At 38.2% G+C, this 24,422-nt stretch overlaps 1 protein-coding gene across 2 annotated transcripts in view; it reads left to right on the top strand.

Moving 5' to 3' along the window:
- The first annotated feature begins 1,786 nt into the window (after nucleotides 1-1,786).
- NMBR (neuromedin B receptor) overlaps nucleotides 1,787-24,422 on the top strand; it is a 1,115,605-nt gene continuing 1,092,969 nt past the window's right edge. Inside the window, exon 1 of one of the 2 annotated variants that reach the window (XM_044058313.1) lies at nucleotides 1,787-3,151. In XM_044058313.1, the coding sequence (XP_043914248.1) occupies nucleotides 2,745-3,151 (407 nt within the window). In that variant the 5' untranslated portion in view covers nucleotides 1,787-2,744. The remainder of the gene's footprint in view (nucleotides 3,152-24,422) is intronic. The other variant, XM_044058231.1, reaches the window with a different exon arrangement.

Here is a 24,422-nt window from a genome sequence, read left to right as displayed (position 1 = left end):
CGAATAATCGCGCCAGTAGTCCTTTTCAAGTCCATCTTCAAGGGATCCGTACATTTTTTCTTAGACCTCTGCAGGCTGACAAGCTATGGTGTGAATTCGTTGTAGAATTTTTTTTTTTGCATTCTTTCGGCGTACTGTGATCTTTATGTAGAACGTTAATTAGATAGTTATTCTAAACACACCTACCATGTTGACAATTTTATACCCAGACATTTAACCAATGGACTTTAATTACAAATTGCTAGTTTATTAACCAGTCACGCTTAAACCTAAGATTGTTTTCTCTCAGTGTGTCAATCTTAAAATCGGGCAGCAGTTGTTTGACATCCTGTGAAGTAATTGCAAATATTAGGACTCACCCCCGCCCCCCACCCCAGCCATAAGTGTGATATCAGAAAATGTTTGTATTAGTTGGAGAGATTGGGTGCATAATTGGGGAAGGTGAACCTCACTGCACCCTGGGGTAGAACCAATATACTTTGGAAAACGGGAGCCACTAACCGAAATGTAGAGCTTGCACTTTAGTTGGCAGATACATGTTTTATTGTGGCAGGCAGCATTCATTTTATACGTTCAGCTATTCTGATCTAATTCAGTCTCAACAAAGCAACATTACTATCAACTTTTAGACTGAGGAATGATACTTCTGGAGGAGAGTTGCCATCATTCTTATTAACTCTGAAAGATAAGGTTACAAAGCGCTTGAAATACATGTTAAGACTTTTTGGTATAGTCAGCTGCATTTTGTGTTTACCATAAATATGGATGCAATTTCGTATTACCTCTGACAATAAATGGGCAATAATATAAACCTGTGTATATTCCAGATTTATTTTATGACAGCTTGCATCTATATCTTTGCATATATTAAGATATTTACATTCCATAAGATGGCTTTTCATTACCTTTAAGGTATTTCATACTCGCAAACATATTAATTTATCATAAGGTAAGAGGGTAAGGGAGACTCTCCGAAGAAATGATGTGCACACATTTACTTCTGAAGGGCAGCATTTTGTTTTTCTTCAGCTGATAGTACACGTTTTATATTTAGATTGAGTAAGTAAGCATAAATTAAAAAAAAAAAAAAAACTTATGGATGGATCAGCAAATCGAACAACTGATTTACTACAGGTGCATTCTTCTTTATTACGGTTTATAGTCCGTGGACCCTGTGATGCATATCTGGTTGCATACATAAGATACTAACAAGCTATCGTATGAGAGTGTATATGAGGTAAAAATATTAGCTGCCGAGATGCATTTGCTTCTCTCCAGTAACAACGTTGCTCTCAGCTTAGTCTTTTTTATCATTTTTTCTTAACTTTCTCATTAAGGCTGTTAACGGTATTGTGAGCCTTGCAGAATGCATGCTCACGCCTCTTTTAGTGAAAAAAACGCTTATTTAACTGTGAACACTACACTCACATCCATTTGGTACCTCAACATTATTCATATTTCTTAATAACAGATTTATTTTTCAGTTTTGATATTCCATAAAACCAATGAGACACGGGACGCAGTTTTTTTTTTTTTTTTTTTTGATTGGTACACGGGATCTTTGTTCGGTTTTGGTCGCTGTAGTCAAATGACGTTTCTCGGAATCTTCTTGCCATATATAAGAAAAAAAGTTGTTCCACGGTAGCTCTCTGCCTTCCTTACTAAGCATTACTGCAATACTTTTAGTTTCCAGCAGACAACATTAACATCCTGAGCAAAGAATTAATACCCATTTAGTTTAATTCAAGTTGGGAAGCCTAAAATTCCGAATCCGAGTAAAATGAGTTTAAAACTAACCTAATTGCCATGTTTTATCTTTTTTTTTTAGTTTTAACCCGGACCGATGACTGATGAAATCCGAAGTCGTATGCTTTTTTGAGTCCTATGTTGTCACGAATGTAAGGAGCAGACTAGAGCATTTGCCTCGGTGCCTTTCAGTACCTTGGATAGCTCCTCCCACTCGTAGGCTGCCACGAGTCAGTTAGATGCTAAAGCCCCGCTGCACGGTCTGTGCTTCCACTTCAGTAAGGAGACTTAGTTCTGCAACTTACAAGACCATCTAGCATATCTACCAGAGGGAGAAAACATTTCACACGTTTGAAGAAGCCAGAGAAGCAGGACTTCTTGCTGTTGGGCTAGCAAGTGCACAAAGTTAAATTTCATTGAAAATAATCTGGCTAAAATGATAAACAATTAATTAAAATCAGTAACATGTTAGGCAGGCAACCTTTCTGTAAAAAAGCAAATAAACCCACTCAAGAAGGTCAGGTCAGTTCCAACAGTCATAACGAAAACAGTTTGAATCCTGCATCACATAAACTTCAAGAAACAAACAGCGCTTGAGCAGTGTTAATATACGTTTTATTGCTTCTTCATTTAAGAGATCCACTTGTAGTCACCGAAAAATTCAGTTTCATCTGTTGATTGACTTGCAAACGGTACTAGAACATTGCCGGGTGCGAAGCAGCTTGCCTCAGATAGTTCTCATCTTGGATGTATTATCAACCTGTGGGTAGAGTTGAGACCGAGAAGAGGTACGACTGGAAACCATTCATACAAGGAATTGTGAGTAACTTAAGGAAACTAAACTAAACGTTCCAAAGCACGAGCAGTCTTGACACCGGCATTTCAAGACGGAATTTATGTCCGGTGTGAATTTCCTAACTTCATAATCACAGCACTTGACAAAAAGAGCAAACCTACATTTTTGGACTCCCTTTAAAGGCAGCCCTGTCACGAGTAACATGAACGAGGAGGAATTAACTAATTTTACAAAGCTCTGCAAACTTGATGAATGCATGATCGTGGCTGATGAAACACCAAGCAGTGACAACAAAACGATTGATTTTATTATCAGATGTGTGATCCCTTCTATCTACATCATAATTATTACAGTGGGGTTATTAGGGAACATAACCTTGATAAAAATATTTATCACCAACAGTGCCATGAGAAGTGTACCAAATATTTTTATCTCCAGCCTTGCTGCTGGCGACCTCTTACTGTTGGTGACCTGTGTACCAGTTGATGCCTCAAAGTATTTCTTTGACGAGTGGATGTTAGGGACTGTGGGCTGCAAACTCATCCCTGTCATACAACTTACTTCAGTGGGCGTTTCTGTTTTTACACTTACTGCTTTGAGTGCCGACAGGTAAGAAACACAGCATAAAGTATGGAAAGTGTGTGTGTGTGTGTGTGTGTGTGTGTGTGTGTGTGTGTGTGTGTGTGTGTGTGTCTATTGTAGGACTTGCAAGCCAGTGGAAGATGACCATTCAGCTAAGCACACTATTAGTATAAAAGCACAAGGCATCCCTTTCTCTGCAGGGAGAGGGCTGTATGCAACCGACAAAATACTGCTTTATGATCATAACAACCCAGCACACCAATAAACTGTTTCCGTGAAAAGCCAACATAGTTTTAAGTGGAGGGTTTTGCTTGAATGGAATTTGAAGAGATTCATTCATGAAATCACTGTCAGTATTGCCACCTTGTGAGGTTTTCCTATACGAGTTCAATGAGTTGATTCACCTTTTCTCAGCTGATAAGGTTAAGGTGCACACTTGCAAGCAACTGTGATAATTCCTTGGTCATGATGCATACTCCTAATCCTCTGTATATCTACTAGTCAGTAGCTAGTGTGTGTGTGTGTGGGGGTATTAATATGCTGTTTCTATTTTAATTTTTTTAACATTATGCAAAGCTGAACAATTTGCTGAAATTGAAGTGAGAGCACATTTGAAAAAAATATGTGCATATTAATGGCCATCACAATTTAAAGTTTACAAATATCACCTGATTTCAGTGGTTAGTGTAATAGCCTAAGTCTGCTTTGTTGATTTATTGTTCTAGTAAGTCTCAAATCGTATTGTGTAAGTATTATTTTGTCTAGTGCTTAAAATCCTGTGATACATTATGAAAAGGAAAACAGCAAAGACTCCTTGTTAAGATTTAACTTAAAAACTGGTTGTTGCTCCAAAATGACAATCTGATTGCAGAATGGCATCAAAGGTCTTCATGTTGTCATCCACAATAAGGAGTAAATAATTTGCATAAGCTATTTTGCAACATGTATGTTTCACCTTTTTAGTACTTGACATTCTCAAAACTGTTTATTCACAATTTAAATTAAAAGATAATGGAAGTCTTTACCTGTCTTCTTGTTTTCAAATGCTTCAGTCTAGGAGCACCTGTCCATGTTTTCTGTTAAAAATGATGTGGTTTGTCTCCAGATTGTTTCAAAATGTACATACTAGTATACATGGTATGTACCTATGCACATTTCACTGTGCTTATATATTTGTAATCTGTAATTCTTAGCTGTATAGATATTACTACCAAAGAATATTAGAATGGAAAGGAGAAAAGTACTATTTGGAAAAAGATATAGGGCCATGGTTTCCCAATTTGTTACTAAATTTATCTTGTTCATATAATCCTACATTACATTCTGTTACTCTGTTGTACCAAAAGTGCTCCCCAAAAGATAGTTCTAAAAACACTGGTGATTTGTTGGTGATGTTATGTGTAATCTAACATATGTAGTGTGCTTTCAGCAGCTATGTCAGTAAAAATCTAAAGTATGTAGCTGACTTAATTTTGCTAATGCAGACTTGCTCTAGTTCTTGGTATACTTTTCTGTACAAAGTAGCACAAATAGATAAATTGTAGAAATCACAGTAAGCTGCATAGAAAGTTTGTAGCAATTATTTGAAAATGAAACAGGTTCTCTTTTCTACAATTAACCCTAGTAGATAAATGTTATGACCTATAAATCACAACAGTTATCAATGCCTTTCCATATGAGTCTGTGTACTGTGGAGGTGTGCACAGAAGTTACACAATGGAGACAGTCATTTGATGAAACTGAGAAGCTGGTTAGCACTTGCTCATACTGCGTGGATAGTTCAGCCACTTGCAATTTACACAGTGAAGTACTTGAGACACTGTAAGAATGCCCAGATGGAACTGTGCAGCACATTTTCTGAAAGCAGGACTCTCACATGTAAGTCAATGATTGAATATTCAATGGCTGTGAATGACTGATAGTCATCTACAGCAGACAATACAGATGACAAAATGATGCTGAAGCTGTTTTGCTTCTTATAATACTAGTAGACGATCGACATTGTAGACCAGCTGGAGCTTATATAAAATCAATTTTTTGACTATTTAAAATATCTGAGAGTTAGCTTGCTAGCAATGAAAGATGCATACTCCAGCTGTTAACCCCCCGCCACACACACACAGACTGATGCAGAGACAGAAGGATGCAAACAGATTACACCAGTACACAGTACCATTTCACAGAATAATGAGCACAGTTTCATGCTGATTGCTCATAAATTTTATTGACACTATACTCTCAATATCACTAACCACAGATTCATACAAAAATATATATGCTGTGATTAGGTTGTGTATATGTATGTATGTAAGTATTGCTATATGCAGGTAAAAGTGAACAGCTACATCAGATGGAGAGCTTTAAGGATCATGGGTCTTCATTACAAATAAGGGGAGTAAGAGCTGGGAGTGTTCAGAGTGAATCAGTGTAGCAGCAGAGATGCAGTAGTTTTACCACAATGTAATAATGCAGTAAGAAACGAGTCCTGGAATAAAACTTTCAAGTTACCAGTAAAGGTATCATCTCATCTTTTATTATGGCCACAAACAGTGGGCAGTGATCAAGAAGCAGTTAATATTATGTGTACAAGCACTGGAAGTAAGATTTCTTTGCAGTAATTACTGAGTTGTGTGTGACAGGATGAAGACTTCACCCATTTAATAGGATCATGGATTAGAACCCTAGCACATTGCAGCTGATGGATGAGGTATACTGATGCCTTGATCTCTATGGAAATTGTATCAGGCATGGTTAAGTGGGAAGAGACTCAAATGCAGAATTAAGGTAAGTTCTACAGATTAGATTGCACAGCTTGCCTGGGAATACACGTGGGTCCTGTAGGCTGTGATTGAGACTGCTGGTGAGGAAAAGTAACTCTGTTCTGCCTTGTCAGCTTCCTAGCACTGTGACTGTCCTCAGGGCAAAGAGTATGCACATATGCGTGTGTGTGTGTGTGTGTGTGTGTGTGTGTGTGTGTGTGTGTGTGTGTGTATAACAATAAAGTAGCTAAGACCACCAGTTTTATAAAAAATAATACAGCCTTGTTATATACAAATGAAAGTAAAAACTCTTGTGGTTCAACTAAATGCACAGCAAGGGTTTGACTATTTTGTATTACTGAGAAATATTCTCTTTCTCTGAATCCCTCTGAAAGAAACAGTTTCCTGCTTCTTCTCCAAGGTTTTCTTTCACTGGGTTGATACTCTGTTCTGAGCCACTGTTTTGGACACTCAGTCCTTTTCCAAAAATGCAAATGATTTATGATTGGGCTATTCTCAGCACAGAATAATTAAGATTTAATTTAAAAACTGGCCATTACCCAAAAATATCAATCTGACAAGAGAAGGAAGACAAACATTTTTATGTTGCTGTTCACAGCTAAGAGCAAATAATATGTATAAGCTATTATATGACATGCATGTTTCAGTGTGTTATTACCTAACATTCTCAAATTAGTTTATTAACATCATTCGGGACTGCACAATTACACTATGATCTGTGTTTGCTTTGACCATTCCTAGGTGCTTCCCAGAACATGGCTATGTGCTAATCTCATCAATAGGTTTTTAAAAGGCTTGGGGACCAGTTGTTGGCATATTACTTCTTCTTTATCTATAATTATTCCATATAACAAATCATTTTATAATTCAAAATATAGATAATTAGTAGGAACATGTTTTTCAGCTTCTTCTCCAACAACCTTAGCAACATTTTCCCAAATTCTGTTTGAAGTGTCATCTTCCTACTGTGCCTTTCTAAAATACAGCTGGCTTATCTGAAAGTAACCTATCTATGGGGTTTACTTGTGGTCAATCTATCGTAAGGTAGAGGGCAATGCCTCCTCCTTTGCAAAAACAGGCACAAGGGTATCAGTGTCTAACTCTTCTTAAAGAAAAGCCAAGTCATGCTAATATTTTTTAGTGTCATTTGCTATCTGCCTTTTTTAATTTTCTTGTTTCCTTTCTTTAAAAACATGATACATTGAACTCTCTTCCTTTTCATTTGGGCTCCTGTGTTTTGTTTTTATAGGATTATAATTATGCTTATATTTAAGTTTATCTTGTCTTTCTTTATATCCTGGCCTTTTCTGCTGTGTGTGTGGCTCATCTTTTATACCAGAGTTACCGAGCACCGCTTTCTCAATTTATTTTCTTTTTTCTCTAGGTTGATCTCTCTTGCCAAATGATCTATCCTTAGTTTTACATTTTAACTTATTTACATTTATCTATTCCTTTAAATCTCCCCTTATTTGAGGTTTCTGTCTTAGTGACTTAAATGGGTTTACAGTTCTGAGCAAGTAGTGTTTCTCTCGCTTTAGCTATACTGGAAAAATATTTTGTATTGTTATATGTCTCTCTCTGAAATCCCACATGCTGCTTAGAATTCTCTATTGCTGAGTCTTTCTGTTTTAGCTTAACACAAAGTGTAGAACACAGCTAAAGTAATGCATTATCAATGCAATTTCAACCTCCTAATGTCACTACCTTAGCCTGCACTATTTTAGTAATGTTCCCTTCTCTTTTGTTCTGCAAGTTACTTCAGCTTCCTGCTTTGCAACATTTTCATGTTGCAATGGCACTTCTACTGTCTACTGTTTAAAACTTTCAAGCTACAGCATTTTAGTTTCCAAGTCCTTCCTTCTAGTAGTTCTGCTCTTGCATTCTACTTTGATAGAGGTGTATTCTGACATATTTCATTAAATTATATAGCCTTAGACATGTGTTTGTACCTTTAGGGCTTTCTGTGACTATGCCTTGGTGTTTGTTGAATTCATACACTGTAATTAATGCATTTAGTGGTTGCTCCTATGTCTTATTCTGAGATAGTCAGAGTCACAACTCTGGGCTTATTTATCTGCTGGTTTCCCACCGAAATTGATAGGGTGGTCTATCAAAAGAAGCACATTCTGCACATTGCCTCCACAACTCTTTATAGTGGTAAAGTCTGTCCTTATTATCATGTGATTTGTTGAACTGGAAATGTCAGTTACTGGATGCATCACATTTCCAAATCCAGTTTGTATTTCTTTCTGAGAAATAGGATACTATTTCTTATCACACTGAATGTGCACCACTTCTACCACTGTATTAGTAAGATTTCCTATTACATAATAAATATTTATAAGTGTTTCCATACTTCATGAGTTTAGCAGTTCTTGCCTTTCTCTGTCATCAATTATGTCATTGCACACAATTAATTTGGCAACTAAGCAGTAACTAAAAAACATTTCAATCATGCTAGAAGATACTTTATCACATTTTAGAGGCATAGCAACTCTAGTGGCATATTTTTCAGAGGTTATAGTTTTCACAGTTTTAACAGTCTTACTATTTCTTGTGAAAAAAAATTCTATATGGCCAATGCGTCCTCATTTAAAACAGAATATGTCTTCAGCTGTTAATTTTTGATTGCTATCAATATCTGGCATGTGATTTACTACCAGACTACACTGCTCAAATTTATGTATGATTTAATTGAAACAGACTTATTATTAGCCCAATAAAACATTCAGTGTTTTAGATTCAGTTTGACATGACTATTTTCTTAAAGTAGCAGGTAATGACTTTTTTCACTTTTGCCCACACTATCAGTCATCAACCCTGTCCCAGCCAATCAGCTTATTCATCCCCCATCATTGGAGTGAGAATAATCTGAGAGGACCATCATTTATACAGCTCCCAGAGATGACTTGAAGGTTTTTACCTTTTATGGCCTAATTCCCCACATGTGCTAGGCTATGTAGGAGAAGAAAGCTGTGCAATGGACTAACCACACTAGTTACCTCTCACTTCCACAAGGAAGCTTGCAAGCTATCAGCCCCAGCCACAACTCTAACACACATGAAGTGGTTTTCCTGTTCTACACCAGGGAAATTTCACTTCTCCATCTGCTGTCCAAGCAGTCACAGAGCTCTGTCCGTCCTTCTTAGAAGAGGTGAGTAGGCCATGCTCATTTACTCTTCTTGCTCTCTACCTGGCCATCCAGTGCTGGGGCAGATAATCAAACCCCAGTCACCTGAATCACAGTGAGGGCTCCATCCTTCACTGCCACAGAGTCAGGCAAAGTAAATGCTTTTTATATTTGGCAACTGATATCATTTTTGTTAATTCTTTTATTATTATGTTGATCCTCTGGATCTAACTATAAATCAATAATATACTTTATGTTATATAATTGTGATCTTGCTGTTTGCTACTTTTGAACTTGTATATGTGAGACAGAACCAGCTATGGCAAGTAAAGTCCTTTTGACTTTATCATAGTATTGATGATCAGTCCCTTCTGTGGCCATGAAGGTTTTCAGTAGTTCTCCATTTAACAGGACTGATATGATCGTAACCCAGTAAGCCTGGTCCCTTCCCTATCAGGCATATTACTTGAAGGTTATAAGATACACATTGAGATCCCCATGCTAGATAAGTTGTTTTAATGCTGATATTTTTCTTGGGGTAGCCATCAACCAAGCTGCCATGACCATCCCTTCAACTCCAGCCACTATGGTTTGTAGTAACTGCTCTACTGATACTGGCCAATGTCTCTACACGCAGTGCCCTAAAAATTCCTATTACATCATTAGGCTCTCTTCCTCACTCTCTTTTTCTCTTTCTATTGATATTTATTGTGGAGATAACAATTACATTCTCCACAACCAAAAAATTACTCAGGAACTTTAACAGCCACTGAAACATGACTTTGGAACTCATAACTCTATCCCTCAAAAATGCTTCCCAAATCCCTCTGTCATGAAAACACAAAATGTAAAATCCTGTTCCTCTTTTAATAAAACAACAATTGAAGTAACTTCTCATAACAAATTCTTAGGAATAATAGTAGATGATTCTCTTAAATTTGACTTGCTTATACAAAATTGCATTAAAAAAATCACCAAAAACTAAGAATGCTTAACAGAGGCAGAAACATTCTCACCAATGCAGGTAAAACTAAACTTGGTACTATTTACCTCCTCACCTTACTACATTGTGGTTCTCACATCCTTACAAATCTCCACACATCACAAAAAGTAAAATATGAAAAAGACTAAATTTGCAGCAAACACCCCTTTCAGAACCTATCACTATATACACTAAAATACTAAATTGGTTATAACTATCCCATCAACTAACATATACACAGCTTCTTACTGCATTATAAAGTTATTCAGCATCCATTTGCTTGCCCAGTACAAAATATCATACTACACAACTATGTTCCCACTCAGTCATTACAATCCACTGATCAAAAACTCCTCTCTGTCCAGAAACCCATAAAATCTCCTGGGCATGGTCTGTACTTGTGCCATGTTGTTAAGACCTGAGCCTTACCTAAATTCATCAGGTCAATATTCTCCTTCCAGTCCTTTAAAACCATTTTGAAAGACTTCCTAGCCAAAATCTGTCTTTCATCTTGCTGAACCCCAGGGTAAACTATATCCCTAAATATGAACAAGTACGTGTTCATACCTTATACCTCCTTACTCCCCCTGCTTTACTCACTTCTTTATTTCAATTAGTTTCTCTTTTCTGACTCTCTGTCTAAACACTGTATGTTGTAACCCTATTTTTTTCTCTCACTTCATATTGCAAGTCCTGATTGTATTATACTAATTTACCTTTAATTTCTCTAAAATGGCTAAAGTATTTCTTTACTTTTTAAATAATTATCAGATAGGTTGTATCAGTTCTTAACTAATGTTTTAATAGTATATCTAATTTAACCAGGCAACAAGTTGCTTGCAGTAAAAGGTAAACGCTCCTAATTCAGACGACAGTGTATCATGAATAAATTAACCACAAAAAGGAGCGAAATGGCTTTGCAGTAAAAAATCCAGTTCCCAATGTAAAATAACAAAAACAAAAACAGCAAACCTCTATTTCCAAAGTAAAACAGCTTTTTCAGCTCATAAAAGTAGTATGCTGCAAAGTAAAGCAAGTGTAGCTGGTTCTTCAACCCAAAAAGAATCGCACAAAAGTATAATCCAAACGAGAACTTTAATAGCTAGCTAGAGTTAAGCGCTTTCACCAAATGGCTTTTCAAAACTTCAACAACTGCCATTAAAAACAAAGCATTTAAATATACAATGGAAGAAGTTCATTGGTGCACATGACATAGTTAATTGACTTAAACTCTAGTTCATTTACATATATACAGAAATCCTTCTGATATACTTCTAAAATACATTTAAAAAGCTAAGATAGTTTATTCATCATAATACAGAAGGACATAGTATAAATACACATCTATGACCTAAAACAAATGTAAAATAAGATAGTGAAATGTTATAAAAAGTTATAAAACATCCATAGTGTAGCATGAAGAGGAAAAAAGGGGTAAAATACGATTGATTCAAGTGTAACTATATAAAAATGCTCCATAAAAGTCTATATAAGTCTATATGTGCAACAGGGTTCAGATATATGATAGTACATGAATTAAAAAGTAGTGCAGGTAGGTATGTGTATAAAAAGGGGGGGGGGAAGGCAACTAAGTGTGTAATCTAAAAACATTTTGCTTACACAGTAAAAGGTAAAACCTGAACTCCATCAATGACACCAGGGAAAATGTCTGCTCAGAGAGGGGACAATCCACCTCAGTAGACAATGGTGATACAGGTAGGCGTGTGTATGGGAAGGGAGAAATAACTAAGTAGGGGTCTAAAAACCCTTTTCTTACGTAGTAATGGTTTAACCTGGACTCTATCATTGACACCAGAATTTGTCCGCTCTAAGGCGGACAATCCATCTCAGTTCACATTCAATAAATGTGAATCAACATCTCCACCTCTGAGATTAGGTTCAACTTGTTGTAGTACACTAAAGTTAAAGTAATGGTCAGGTCCTGTATTTCTAACATGTCTGGCAAGTGCATTATGATCAGATGCTATCCTAATGTTGTAAACATGTTCTCTTATACGTTCTCTAAGTTGTCTGCAAGTCTTGCCTACATAAAATACCGGACAAGAGACACACTTAGCAATATATACAACATTATTGCTGGTGCAATTGGTGCCAGTATTAAAGTAAAACATCTTTTGTGTTGTCGGATGTTTAAAAGTGTCACTGTTGTCTATATATTGACATTGATTACAATTTTGACAGGATATTGTATTATGGTCAGATCTTGGTTTCTGGTAACCATGTTCTACTAAAGGGCGATGGCGTAAGGTCCTTTTAGATTGGGTTTATTCTTATAGACAAACCTTGGATTATCACCTACTACTTCTAAGATTTGGTCATCCAATCCAAGGATTCCCCAATGTCTATGTACTATCTCCTTGATCTTGTCAACATCTCTAGAGTAAAATAAGGACAACTTAACATTATCACCCCTACTGATAGCTGGTACTGCTTCAGATGCTTCTTTCCTTGAAAAATAAGGTTTAGCCACTGTGTCTCTCAACTTGTCAACCTGATTCCTATTCCTATCTATGTCTCTCATCACATATTTACGTTCCAAAAATCTATTTGTAAGTGATTCAATCTCTTTGGAATGTCCTGAGGGGCATGGGTTCAACCTTGATGCTCGCATAAACTGCCCTTTCATAATGTTCTCAAAAACATATCTGGGGTGCATACTATGTCGATGCAACAGTGTATTCCTAAAACAGGGTTTCCTATACACTGATGTATTTAATAAACCACTAGGTAATCTATTTATGCGGACATCTAGAAATGATATTTCAATACTGGAATAATTAATAGTAAATTTCAAGAAATCCGTTAGTCCATTAATGGAATCAAAGAATTCCAGAAGGGATGCTTCATCTCCTTTCCAGATAAAAGAGGTCATCTACGAACCGTCTGTAGTAACCCACATATTTCTGGAATAAAGTTAATGGAAAAAGAAATTCTCCTCCCAGTCTGCCATCACAATGTTGGTAGCTATTGGCACATGAAGTGCCCATAGCTACGCCATCTTCTATATAGATCTCCTTTCCAAAATAAACATATTGTTCTCAAGAACAATCTCTAAAAATAAAGAAAGTAGGTCCACTGTCCCTTCTTCAAAATTAGATTTACTACGAATATATCTTTGAAACATTAACATACCTTCTTGGTTAGGAATCATAGTGAAGAGACTAGTAACGTCAAGTGTAACCAGTAAAAATGGTTCCCTATCTTTCAGTGTAGCAGTAAACTCATATAAGTCAAGCAAAACTGTTTGCTATCTTTAAGGATAAATTTATTACTATCCACTAAAGGTCTAAGAAAATATTCTAGTAGAATAGAAAAAGGCTCAGTTAGCCATCCTTGCCCTGCTACAATAGGTCTCAGGGAGGGAAGTCAATGACTTGTGAATCTTGGTAAGCCTTGTATTACTGGTATCAAGGGATTCCTAACTCTAAGATATTCAAATAGGGTATCCGAAATAATATGACTACGATGGAGGTCATCTAGAGTGTCATAGACTTGGAAGACTTTTGTACCAACCTCTAAAAGGCTTATATTACCATAGAATGTTCCATCACTTAACATAGAATCCATCATACTGATGTATCTAGTGGAGTCTAAAATCACTATGGGGCCTCCCTTATCAGCTGGTCTTATAACTATTGAGAGGTCATTTCTGAGATTGTCTAAGGCTTGTTTTTGTAAATAGGTAAGATTGAGGTCACAGAGCTCTGTCCGTCCTTCTTAGAAGAGGTGAGTAGGCCATGCTCATTCACTCTTCTTGCTCTCTACCTGGCCATCCAGTGCTGGGGCAGATAATCAAACCCCAGTCACCTGAATCACAGTGAGGGCTCCATCCTTCACTGCCACAGAGTCAGGCAAAGTAAATGCTTTTTATATTTGGCAACTGATATCATTTTTGTTATTTCTTTTATTGTTATGTTGATCCTCTGGATCTAACTATAAATCAATAATATACTTTGTTATATAATTGTGATCTTGCTGTTTGCTACTTTTGAACTTGTATATGTGAGACAGAACCAGCTATGGCAAGTAAAGTCCTTTTGACTTTATCATAGTACTGATGATCAGTCCCTTCTGTGGCCATTAAGGTTTTCAGTAGTTCTCCATTTAACAGGACTGATATGACCGTAACCCAGTAAGCCTGGTCCCTTCCCTATCAGGCATACTACTTGAAGGTTATAAGATACACATTGAGATCCCCATGCTAGATAAGTTGTTTTAATGCTGATATTTTTCTTGGGGTAGCCATCAACCAAGCTGCCATGACCATCCCTTCAACTCCAGCCACTATGGTTTGTAGTAACTGCTCTACTGTTGTCATACTGGCCAATGTCTCTACACGCAGTGCACCAAAAATTCCTATTACATCATTAGGCTCTCTTCCTCACTCTCTTTTTCTCTTTCTATTGATATTTATTGTGGAGATTACAATTACATTCTCCACAACCAAAAAATTACTCAGGAACTTTAACAGCCACTGAAACATGGCTTTGGAACTCATAACTCTACCCCTCAAAAAATGCTTCCCAAATCCCTCTGTCATGAAAACACAAAATGTAAAATCCTGTTCCTCTTTTAATAATACAACAATTGAAGTAACTTCTCATAGCAAATTCTTAGGAATAATAGTAGATGATTCTCTTAAATTTGACTTGCTTATACAAAATTGCATTAAAAAAATCACCAAAATCTAAGAATGCTTAACAGAGGCAGAAACATTCTCACCAATGCAGGTAAAACTAAACTTGGCACTATTTACCTCCTCACCTTACTACATTGTGGTGCTCACATCCTTACAAATATCCACACATCACAAAAAGTAAAATATGAAAAAGACCAAATTTGCAGCAAATACCCCTTTCAGAACCTATCACTATATACACTAAAATACTAAATTGGTTATAACTATCCCATCAACTAACATATACACAGCTTCTTACTGCATTATAAAGTTATTCAGCATCCATTTGCTTGCCCAGTACAAAATATCATACTACACAACTATGTTCCCACTCAGTCATTACAATCCACTGATCAAAAACTCCTCTCTGTCCAGAAACCCATAAAATCTCCTGGGCATGGTCTGTACTTGTGCCATGTTGTTAAGACCTGAGCCTTACCTAAATTCATCAGGTCAATATTCTCCTTCCAGTCCTTTAAAACCATTTTGAAAGACTTCCTAGCCAAAATCTGTCTTTCATCTTGCTGAACCCCAGGGTAAACTATATCCCTAAATATGAACAAGTACGTGTTCATACCTTATACCTCCTTACTCCCCCTGCTTTACTCACTTCTTTATTTCAATTAGTTTCTCTTTTCTGACTCTCTGTCTAAACACTGTATGTTGTAACCCTATTTTTTTCTCTCACTTCATATTGCAAGTCCTGATTGTATTATACTAATTTACCTTTAATTTCTCTAAAATGGCTAAAGTATTTCTTTACTTTTTAAATAATTATCAGATAGGTTGTATCAGTTCTTAACTAATGTTTTAATAGTATATCTAATTTGGTATATTTATTTAAACTATAGAAGTTTTTGTATTATTTTTGAAGATTACAGAATTATTGTTCTTAAAATATTTGTTGTAATATTCTGCTACTTTTCATCCCAGGCCTCCATGGAAAATGTGCACCTACCCTGTCAGACTTTCTTTGTAATCAAGTGACAATCAATCAATCAATCAATCAAACAATCAGTCAATCAATACACACATACATATATTGTCAGCAATAGGCATCAAGACCTAGGCATTAATACCTTGTGACAGAATGCCTACTGGAGGCCACTAATGCAAAAGATGAAAGAGGTTTAAAGCCACCAGTCTTTGCAAATAATAAAGCAGTTTATTATATAAATGAATATGGGACATGGCCTTCCAAGTAAAACAAAGTCTTATAGTTAAACTGCACATACAGCAAATATCTTAAACACAGTCTTGTACTCTAGGAAGCAGTCAGTGTTGAACGCTCTCTTTTTAGATTCCTCTGTTTGTAACAATTTCCAGCTTCTTCTCTAAGGTTTTCCTGCACAATGGTTTATTAACTCTCTCCCAAAGCCACTGCTTTGGGCACCCAGTGTTTTTCCAAAAAAGCAGTTGCTTTCTGACTGGTCTTCTGTCAGCCTTCTTTTTATATTTCATTCACTAACTCATTAAAAAAACCTGATGTTATTAATATGGCCAAATATCTTCCTGTTCATATATAATCATGCACAGATTAAAACAAAACACTCCTTCTAAAGATGAATCATTCTACTCACAATTTACTCTTCATGACACTGCTATAAATATTTATAGAACATTTGTGTATTTTGGGTAATTGGCATTCTTCCAATTAGTGCTAATCACAATGTTATGCAACTATATATAAAAATACAGGTGTATTAAGTCACACAGGCACACACAGACACACAGACACACACACACACATATATATATATATATATATATATATATATATATATATGTATATATATATATATATATATATATATATATATATATATATATATATATATATATATATATATCTACATTTATGTGTAGATATATATATAGGTGTACGTCAATAGACCAAAATTCCATTTAATTGAATCTTACTTAACCGAGATGACAACACCGAAACCTACAAAACCTTATTTCAGTGAATGGTCACAACAGGGGAATTTTAATCTGGGAAAGGAGGCAGTTGGCCAACATTAAAAAACAAACACACCAAAGCATGACAAACCCACCCAAGTGGGGGGCTTCACCCCCCCACACCACCCCCTAACTACATATACCAACTCTGAGATCACACTATAGTGGGAAAAAGGGCAAATGTCCCCATACTGGCCAGCTGCCTCCTTTCCCAGATTAAAATTCCAGTGATGTGAATGTGCGTTGAAATAAGGTTTTGGTGTTGTCATCTCGGTTAAGTAAAATTCGATTAAATGGAATTTCGGTCTACTAAGGTAGACCCATATATATATATATATATATATATATATATATATATATATATTTATGGATCCCTCTCAGATGATAGAAACTTCATTTGTCTGAATCCCATTTGACTGAGACCATACGAGTGAAATTTCAAACTACTGAAAAATTTTGACTGAAACCCATAATACTGAAATCTTACAATGCTAAATTTCAACATATTGAATTGTAAAATGGACGATATAAAACCAGAATAGATGTAACTCCAGGATTGCACTATGCGATCCTGGAATTAGTATATATAGTTGGGGGGTATGAGGGCACAGCCTCCCACATTGGGAGTTGTGCGGGGCATAGCCCCCCTACCTATTCTGGTTTTATATCATCCACTTTACAATTAAGTATGTTGAAATTTAGCATTGTAAGATTTCAGTATTATGTGTTTCAGTCAAGTGATTTTTCAGTATTTTGAAATTTCAGTCTTATGGGCTCAGTCAAATGAGTTTCAGTCATATGAATTTTCTGTCATCTGATAGGGATCCATGGATGTGTATCTATATATATATATATATATATATATATATATATATATATATATATATATATATATATATATGGATCTGTGATAGAAGACTGAGTTTTCAGAAACTTGAAATTCCTATGGTTGAGACCATATGAACGAGTTTCCAAAAACTCAACCTTGAAAAGAAACACAAAAAAAAAAACACAAACACCTACCTTTTTTCATTTTTGCAGGGGAGCAGCATCCCCTGCACCTCCAAAACCCTCTGCAAATTATATATAGGAACTCCAAAATAGCACTACAGTGGAGAAAAGGGTAAATGTCTTGATTCTCACTGTACCTGAATCTCCATTCAAAAGCTTTGGGTTTTAAAAAACTTCATCTCGACCAAGTGAATTTTGAGTTTCTGAAAACTCGATCTTCTAATAGAGACTTATATATTATTATTATTGTTATTATTATTATTAATTTATTATTGTTCTTTTAAATGTGGTTACCAGGAAAGTCTGGCTGGAAACAAGTCCATTTTCAGTAAAGGCCAGGGAAGAAAAGCTCCACATATAACATAGATTAATAAAGTACAATTTCACAGGTACAGAGGAAAACACTATTCATATTGCATAAATGAAAAACTGGGATAATAACACTTCAAACTGTACATCAACAAAGTAGAGTGAAAATGATACACTGTACAGGTACTGAGCTGAAACACCTTAAACTGTATAATCAAAATAACATTCAGTATGATATAGTATAATAATAATATAAAGTATACACCAAGGGTTTCTATTTAGAAGAAGTAGTAAACTGTTGAGAGGAAGAGATAGATATGAGGTATGACACTTGCAAGATAAGGAGAAGACTAAAGCCTGAAAATAAGGGAACAGTACTTCTCCAGGGTGAGCAAGAAGTATATGGAGTTAGACTAGCCTGGGGAGTCACAGTTACAAATACAATTAGATTGCAGGTGTGTTTTTATATATATATATATATATATATATATATATATATATATATATATATATATATGAGTTGTCTTCAAAATCTTGAAAGCCCAAAATCCTGAATCCCAAAAGACTGAGACCAAAATCTTGAAAGTTCAAAATATTGAAAACTCAAAATATTGAATCTCATAATATCGAAAAAACACAGGACACCAACACTTATATTCTATGGAGTTAATATATTTAATTTCCAAGTGGCTGGGGTTAAGCTGTTTTTTGATTTACTTTCTATGCATTTTACTTTTTTTGCAATGATTTCAGTGGCAGTTAATGGTAACTGCTAATCAGTTTATTTGATGTATTATGTTTCAGTCAACCTCACTGACAATTATTCATTATAAAATCATCCTCCGAATTCTCTATAGCTTGCACAACGTGCAAGATCGGTGCAGGAGTTTAAGCAGGCAATATGTCTGCCATGCAATCCAGGAATAGCCTGCAGGAGTGTGCACGAGTGCTCCTGCACTAATCCTGCACGGACTAAGCCCCTGTATGCAAAGCACCCCATTTGCAGGAGAAATCTATGCAAATGAGGTGATTTTGCAAGAAGCTTGCAACAGTTCATGCAGGACTAGTGCTATCTGTAGAAATGTACTTGGTTAGTAACCGAGTACATTTCTGCAAAATCCAAAATGAAACTGTGACAGCTCCAAATAAAGGCTGCATATCATGTAGTAGGCATGCCAGTGGCCAAGTATAAGGCCATTGGCATTGCAAACTGTAAAATAAATACAAAAATCAACTTGAATTCTTTTTTAGCCGATCCCGGCTGTTTAAACGCAAATGGGATTGGGGGGGAAATAACAAAATGAATCTAAATTAAGCATTCTAACTAAAATCAGTATTCTGCCATGCAAGTCAATGGCAGGCAGAAGACAACATGGCCAGTGAGTAGTGGTTGCTCAGGGGGAAGGCTCAGTGTGAGACATGTAACTATGCATTAGCAGGAAATCCTATGCAAATGAGGGGAAAAATAGTGAATCCCAGTTTTCCCCAGCATGTGAGTCAGGTCCCAACAGTGTAAGAGTAGGAATAGCTTGGTGCAAGCCTAGGAGTTAGGTGACATCATGGGGGGGTGGTCAGGCATACTGTAAGTGGATTGGAGTCCTGTGGCTTGGGTTTGCTCCTAGCTTAGCACAGCTAAGCTGGGGGTGCGTCTAAACCCGCCTAGCACTCTTTACAAAGCCTATGTGGGTGGGCGCGTAGAGGAAGAAAACAGAAGTTAAACCAGGAAATAGCAGCACTGTGCACATTTCAGCACTCTGTTTGCATGGCGCATACCTGAGCTTAAACAGGAAGACAATGGGAAAAGGGAAAACAGCAGTAGGAAGGTAATCAAGGAGAACTAGCTTAGCTGACAGGTGAAATGTATCAGAATCAGCCAATTACACAGGCAGTAGACCAGCTCAACCCAGAACACAACTATAAACTATGCAAACTCCTCCCCCTCTGGTTTGTCTGACAATCTACACCACCCATGTATACAAGCAGGGAAATTTTAACAAATAAACCTACAAAATGAGAAGGGCTGCAGTAGGCAGCATAGAACAATATGTGTAAGAGGCTGAGGGTGGTGAGGATGTGAATGCTGCCGATCAACCCACAGTGAGGAGACTGAGAAGAGTGTACAGACCCACGGTAACCTACCAGGGGTTACATGAGCTGGAGATAGTGGAGCGCTATAGGGTGGATAGAGACCTCTTACAACAAATTGTTGAGCTGTGCTGGCCACACATGACACACGAAACTGACCGAGGAGAACCCCTCCCAGTGGATACCAAGGTATGTGTACGCCTAGGAATACTAGCCACAGGTACCTCCCAAAGCTCAACTAGGGCTATCATGGGGATCCCACAGGCATCAGCATCCAGAGTATTCCACCAGTTCCTGGATACCATGTCAGCACATGCCAGTGAGTATGTATATTTCCTCAACACTCGTGAGGTGTTGGTCAGCAATATGCATCTCTTCCACCAAATAGCAGAATACTCTGATGTAGTGGGTGCTATAGACTGCATGCACATATGCATCAAAGCACCACCTGGTGATCAGAGTAGGGCTTACATCAACCGCAGCGGAATCCCCTCCATCAACTGCAAGGTTGTATATGATGCCCATGGCATTATAATGAATGTGTGTGCTGGCTGCCCTGGAAGCTATGACGATTCCCACATATGGCATCTGATGCAGCTGTACCAGAGATTTGCCAATGAGAACATCCCCTACGGTCACCTAGTGGGGGATGCTGGTTACACACACTGGAGCCGTGGAAGATGACCCCCATCAGAAATGCACACACACCTGAACAAGAATGCCATAATGAGGCACATGCACAGACCAAACTTATAATAGAGCATGTGTTTGGGATGCTCAGGTCATGGTTCTGGTGTCGGGACACATCCGGTAGAGCCTTGCAGTACTCCCCAGCTACATGTACCCAAATTGTTATGGTATGTGCCATGCTACACAATATGATCCTGCAGAAACAGCTGCAGCAGGAACAGCACAGGGCAGGGCCACACAACTTCCCCACCAATGCCAAGGCCTGCACAGACACAGAGTGACTCAGAGGAGGAACAACTTAAGCCTGCCCCAGCAGACAGATGGAGATGTACCCAGTATGCTGAGGCTGCGGCAAAGAGACAATGCATAGCTCATACACTGACACAGTAAGGACCCAGGGAATGGCATCTCTCTCTGACACACACATACAGTAAAAGGGATGCCAAACATGACACTACCTGTGCTCAACCATGTATAGGGAGTGTACTTTATGCATCCAACATAGGCAGCCCTCCAGCACCATCCGCAAGTCTGGCACACCCTCAAGGTAAGTCAGTCAACTTACCAATTGCCAAATGGAATAGAATGTGTCGTTACCTGTATCTATGGTACAGATATGAGCATGCAAGGGAATTGGGTGGCTGAATGTTATGGCAGCAGACAGTAGACACCCATAGTGGCACCATGACATCTGTAACACATACTGGAGTCACTATAGTAGTGAGTACTACACAGGGTGACAAAACCCACTGCAGGAAATGTGCTGAGCAACATGTGTGTCCAAATGACTCACACGTGCCAGTCAGGGTGGTTCACATACCCAACAACAGTCTCAGCCAGCAGGACAGTTGTAGACAAACCCAAACAGAGCCTGTGCTATGGCCCCTAAATGATGACTATGGTTAACCTCCCCCCAGGCCTACACAGACAGGCTATAGCCGGTCAGGCAGTGTGATGTTAGTTCTGAAGGGTAGGAAGTCAGACACTAATATGTAGGGCAGCCAAAGCTAAAATCTGTAGTACACTGGTATGCCTCTAGTCAGCATGATAGGTAAGAATACAGAATGAAATGGAGTACCTGACATACCAGTGCAGTCATAGCAAATGTGTACAAGTGTCAGGTGTATCCCCCATCCTACATAGTAATGTAATAACAGTCAGGTGTGCCTCCCCCAATCCTGTGTAGAAATGTAGAAATAGTCAGGTGTGCCTCCCACCATCCTACATAGTAATTTAATAACAATAAGGTGTGCCCCCCATCCTGTGTTGAAATGTAGAAATAGTCAGGTGTGCCCCCCATCCTACATGTGAATGTAATAACAGTCAGGTGTGCCCCCCAATCCAGTGTAGAAATGTAGAAATAGTCAGGTGTGCCTCCCTCCATCCTACATAGTAATGTAATAACAGTCAGGTGTGCTCCCCCAATCCTGTGTAGAAATGTAGAAATAGACAGGTGTGCCTCCCCCAATCCTACATAGTACTGCAATAACAGTCAGGTGTGCTCCCCCAATCCTGTGTAGAAATGTAGAAATAATCAGGTGTGCCCCCCATCCTATGTAGAAAGGTAGTTACAGTCAGGTGTTCCCCCCAATCCTGTGTAGAAATAGTCAGGTGATCCCCCCGTCCTATACAGAAATGTAGGAACAGTCAATGCCAAATGCTTGATGGATACCCTAGAGAAACAGCATGCTACCTGGCGGTGAACAACACAAAGGTCAACACTGCAGTACAGACCACCTGGACTCGATCCACACATTAAATACAGATGGGCATAGGCATGCTCACACACTTAGAGAAATCAAGGCAATGTCAGTCAACAACATACGGAAAGGTCATACTGGGCATGCTCACAGGCTTAACACATGAAGGTCATGTCTGCAAACACCAGTGAATCAGACATATATGGCATTTGCAGTTGTTAGTGCAGACACTCGTCAGTATGCACCACTCATGCCTTGCACACACAGTGGATAGGAATACAGACATATATGTAAGGACAACACACTATAATAAGCCAAATGTAGATGTACATAGATGTGTGGAAGAGGGTGACTGTGACAAGGAGCCATCCAGGCCTGTCCCACCCAGCACACAACCAAAGGGCCACAACCATATGAGGTTCAGATGTCACCCACTGCAGATACTAGCCACCAGTATCTGTCAGCATTACAGACTATGTGGTGCACGTGCCAGCTGTGCAACATGACTGTACAAGTAAGTAGTCATCTAGCAGCTGTATACACTTACCTGTGTGTTCCTGCATGTGGCGTGTCAACCCCTAGATGAATGGGTTATAACCCATGTACACAAACTGCCTTCCCCATAGCCCTACTATGACAAGCCTGCTGAGGTCATCCACTGTGAAATACACCTTTGGGAGAGTTGTAGCTCACTAATCTTTGTGGCACGTCCCATAACTGAATACTGCTGTAGTGTGAAATACTAGTTAGGTAGGAGTTCTAGTCCCAGACTTGGTAACTGTGTGTCTGTGTCTGTCTGTGCAGCGAGTCATCCTTTTTAGGGTAGTCACACTCCCTTCAATTCAAATACTCAACTTTGGCAAGGCTGCTGATGTCATCCACCCAGAAATACACCTCTGTGAAGGCTGCAGCCCAGTAATCTCAGTAGTGTGTGCCATAACTGTGTACTGCTGTAGTGTGATTTAGAACTCTGGTAGAGTTCTATTCCCACCCTTGGCAGTTCTAGATATTTTGTGTGTGTTTCAAAGTCTGTGTAGGGAGCAATACTTTTTAGGGTAGTCACACTCAGTACATTTCAAAAGCCATACTTTGGCAATCCTGCTGATGTCATTGATTGTGAAATACACCTTTGGGGAAGGAGTTTGCCAGTAATCTCCGCGGTGCATCTTATAACAGGTCCATGCTATAGTGTGATATAGACCCCTGTTAGGGGTTCTATACCCACACATGTTGGTTGTGGGTGATTTGTGTGTTTGTCACTGTCTGTGTAGGGAGCAATGGCATTTTAGGCTAGTCACACTCACTACAATTCAAATGCCCTGCTTTGGCAATCCTGCTGATGTCATCTAATGTGATATCCACCTTTGGGGAAAGAGTACTCCAGTAATCTCCTTGGCATGTACTACAACTGCGTAGTGCTGTGATGTAATAAACTAGTTAGGTAGGGGTTCTACTCCCAGACATGACAGGTGTGTGTGTGTGTGTGTGTGTGTGTGTGTGTGTGTGCGTCTGTGTGTGTCTTTGCAACTTGTATCATGTGTGGAGGTGTGAGTGTGTGACACCTGGTCCCAATGGGGAGTGGGTTTGGCAAATTTCTTATATGGTGGCTCTAGTATATATCACAATGTCCACCATACAGGGATAACAGACGTGAAATAGCTTAGAGGATGGGGTGCAAATCCATACCCATACATGTGACATCAAGGCCAGGCAATCACAGTTAGCAACCCCAGTATTACCCAGTGCACACTCTCAACCCATGTATCATACACACACACACACACACACACACACACACACACACACACACACACACACACACACACACACACACACATGCCTAGGCAACAGTCAATATGTGGGTAGTACATTGCATATTGGCCACTGATAATAACTATGGAGTGATTGCAGTGGGCTACAGAGAGCATGGTACACTGTCCATCTGTCCAATAG

The sequence above is a fragment of the Protopterus annectens genome, chromosome 1.part0, assembly GCF_019279795.1.
Source record: "Protopterus annectens isolate FY-2018-M chromosome 1.part0, PAN1.0, whole genome shotgun sequence".
Classification (NCBI taxonomy): Eukaryota; Metazoa; Chordata; order Ceratodontiformes; family Protopteridae; genus Protopterus; species Protopterus annectens.
The sequence above is the reverse complement of the archived record's forward strand: the minus strand, read 5'-3'. Positions and strand labels throughout refer to the sequence as shown.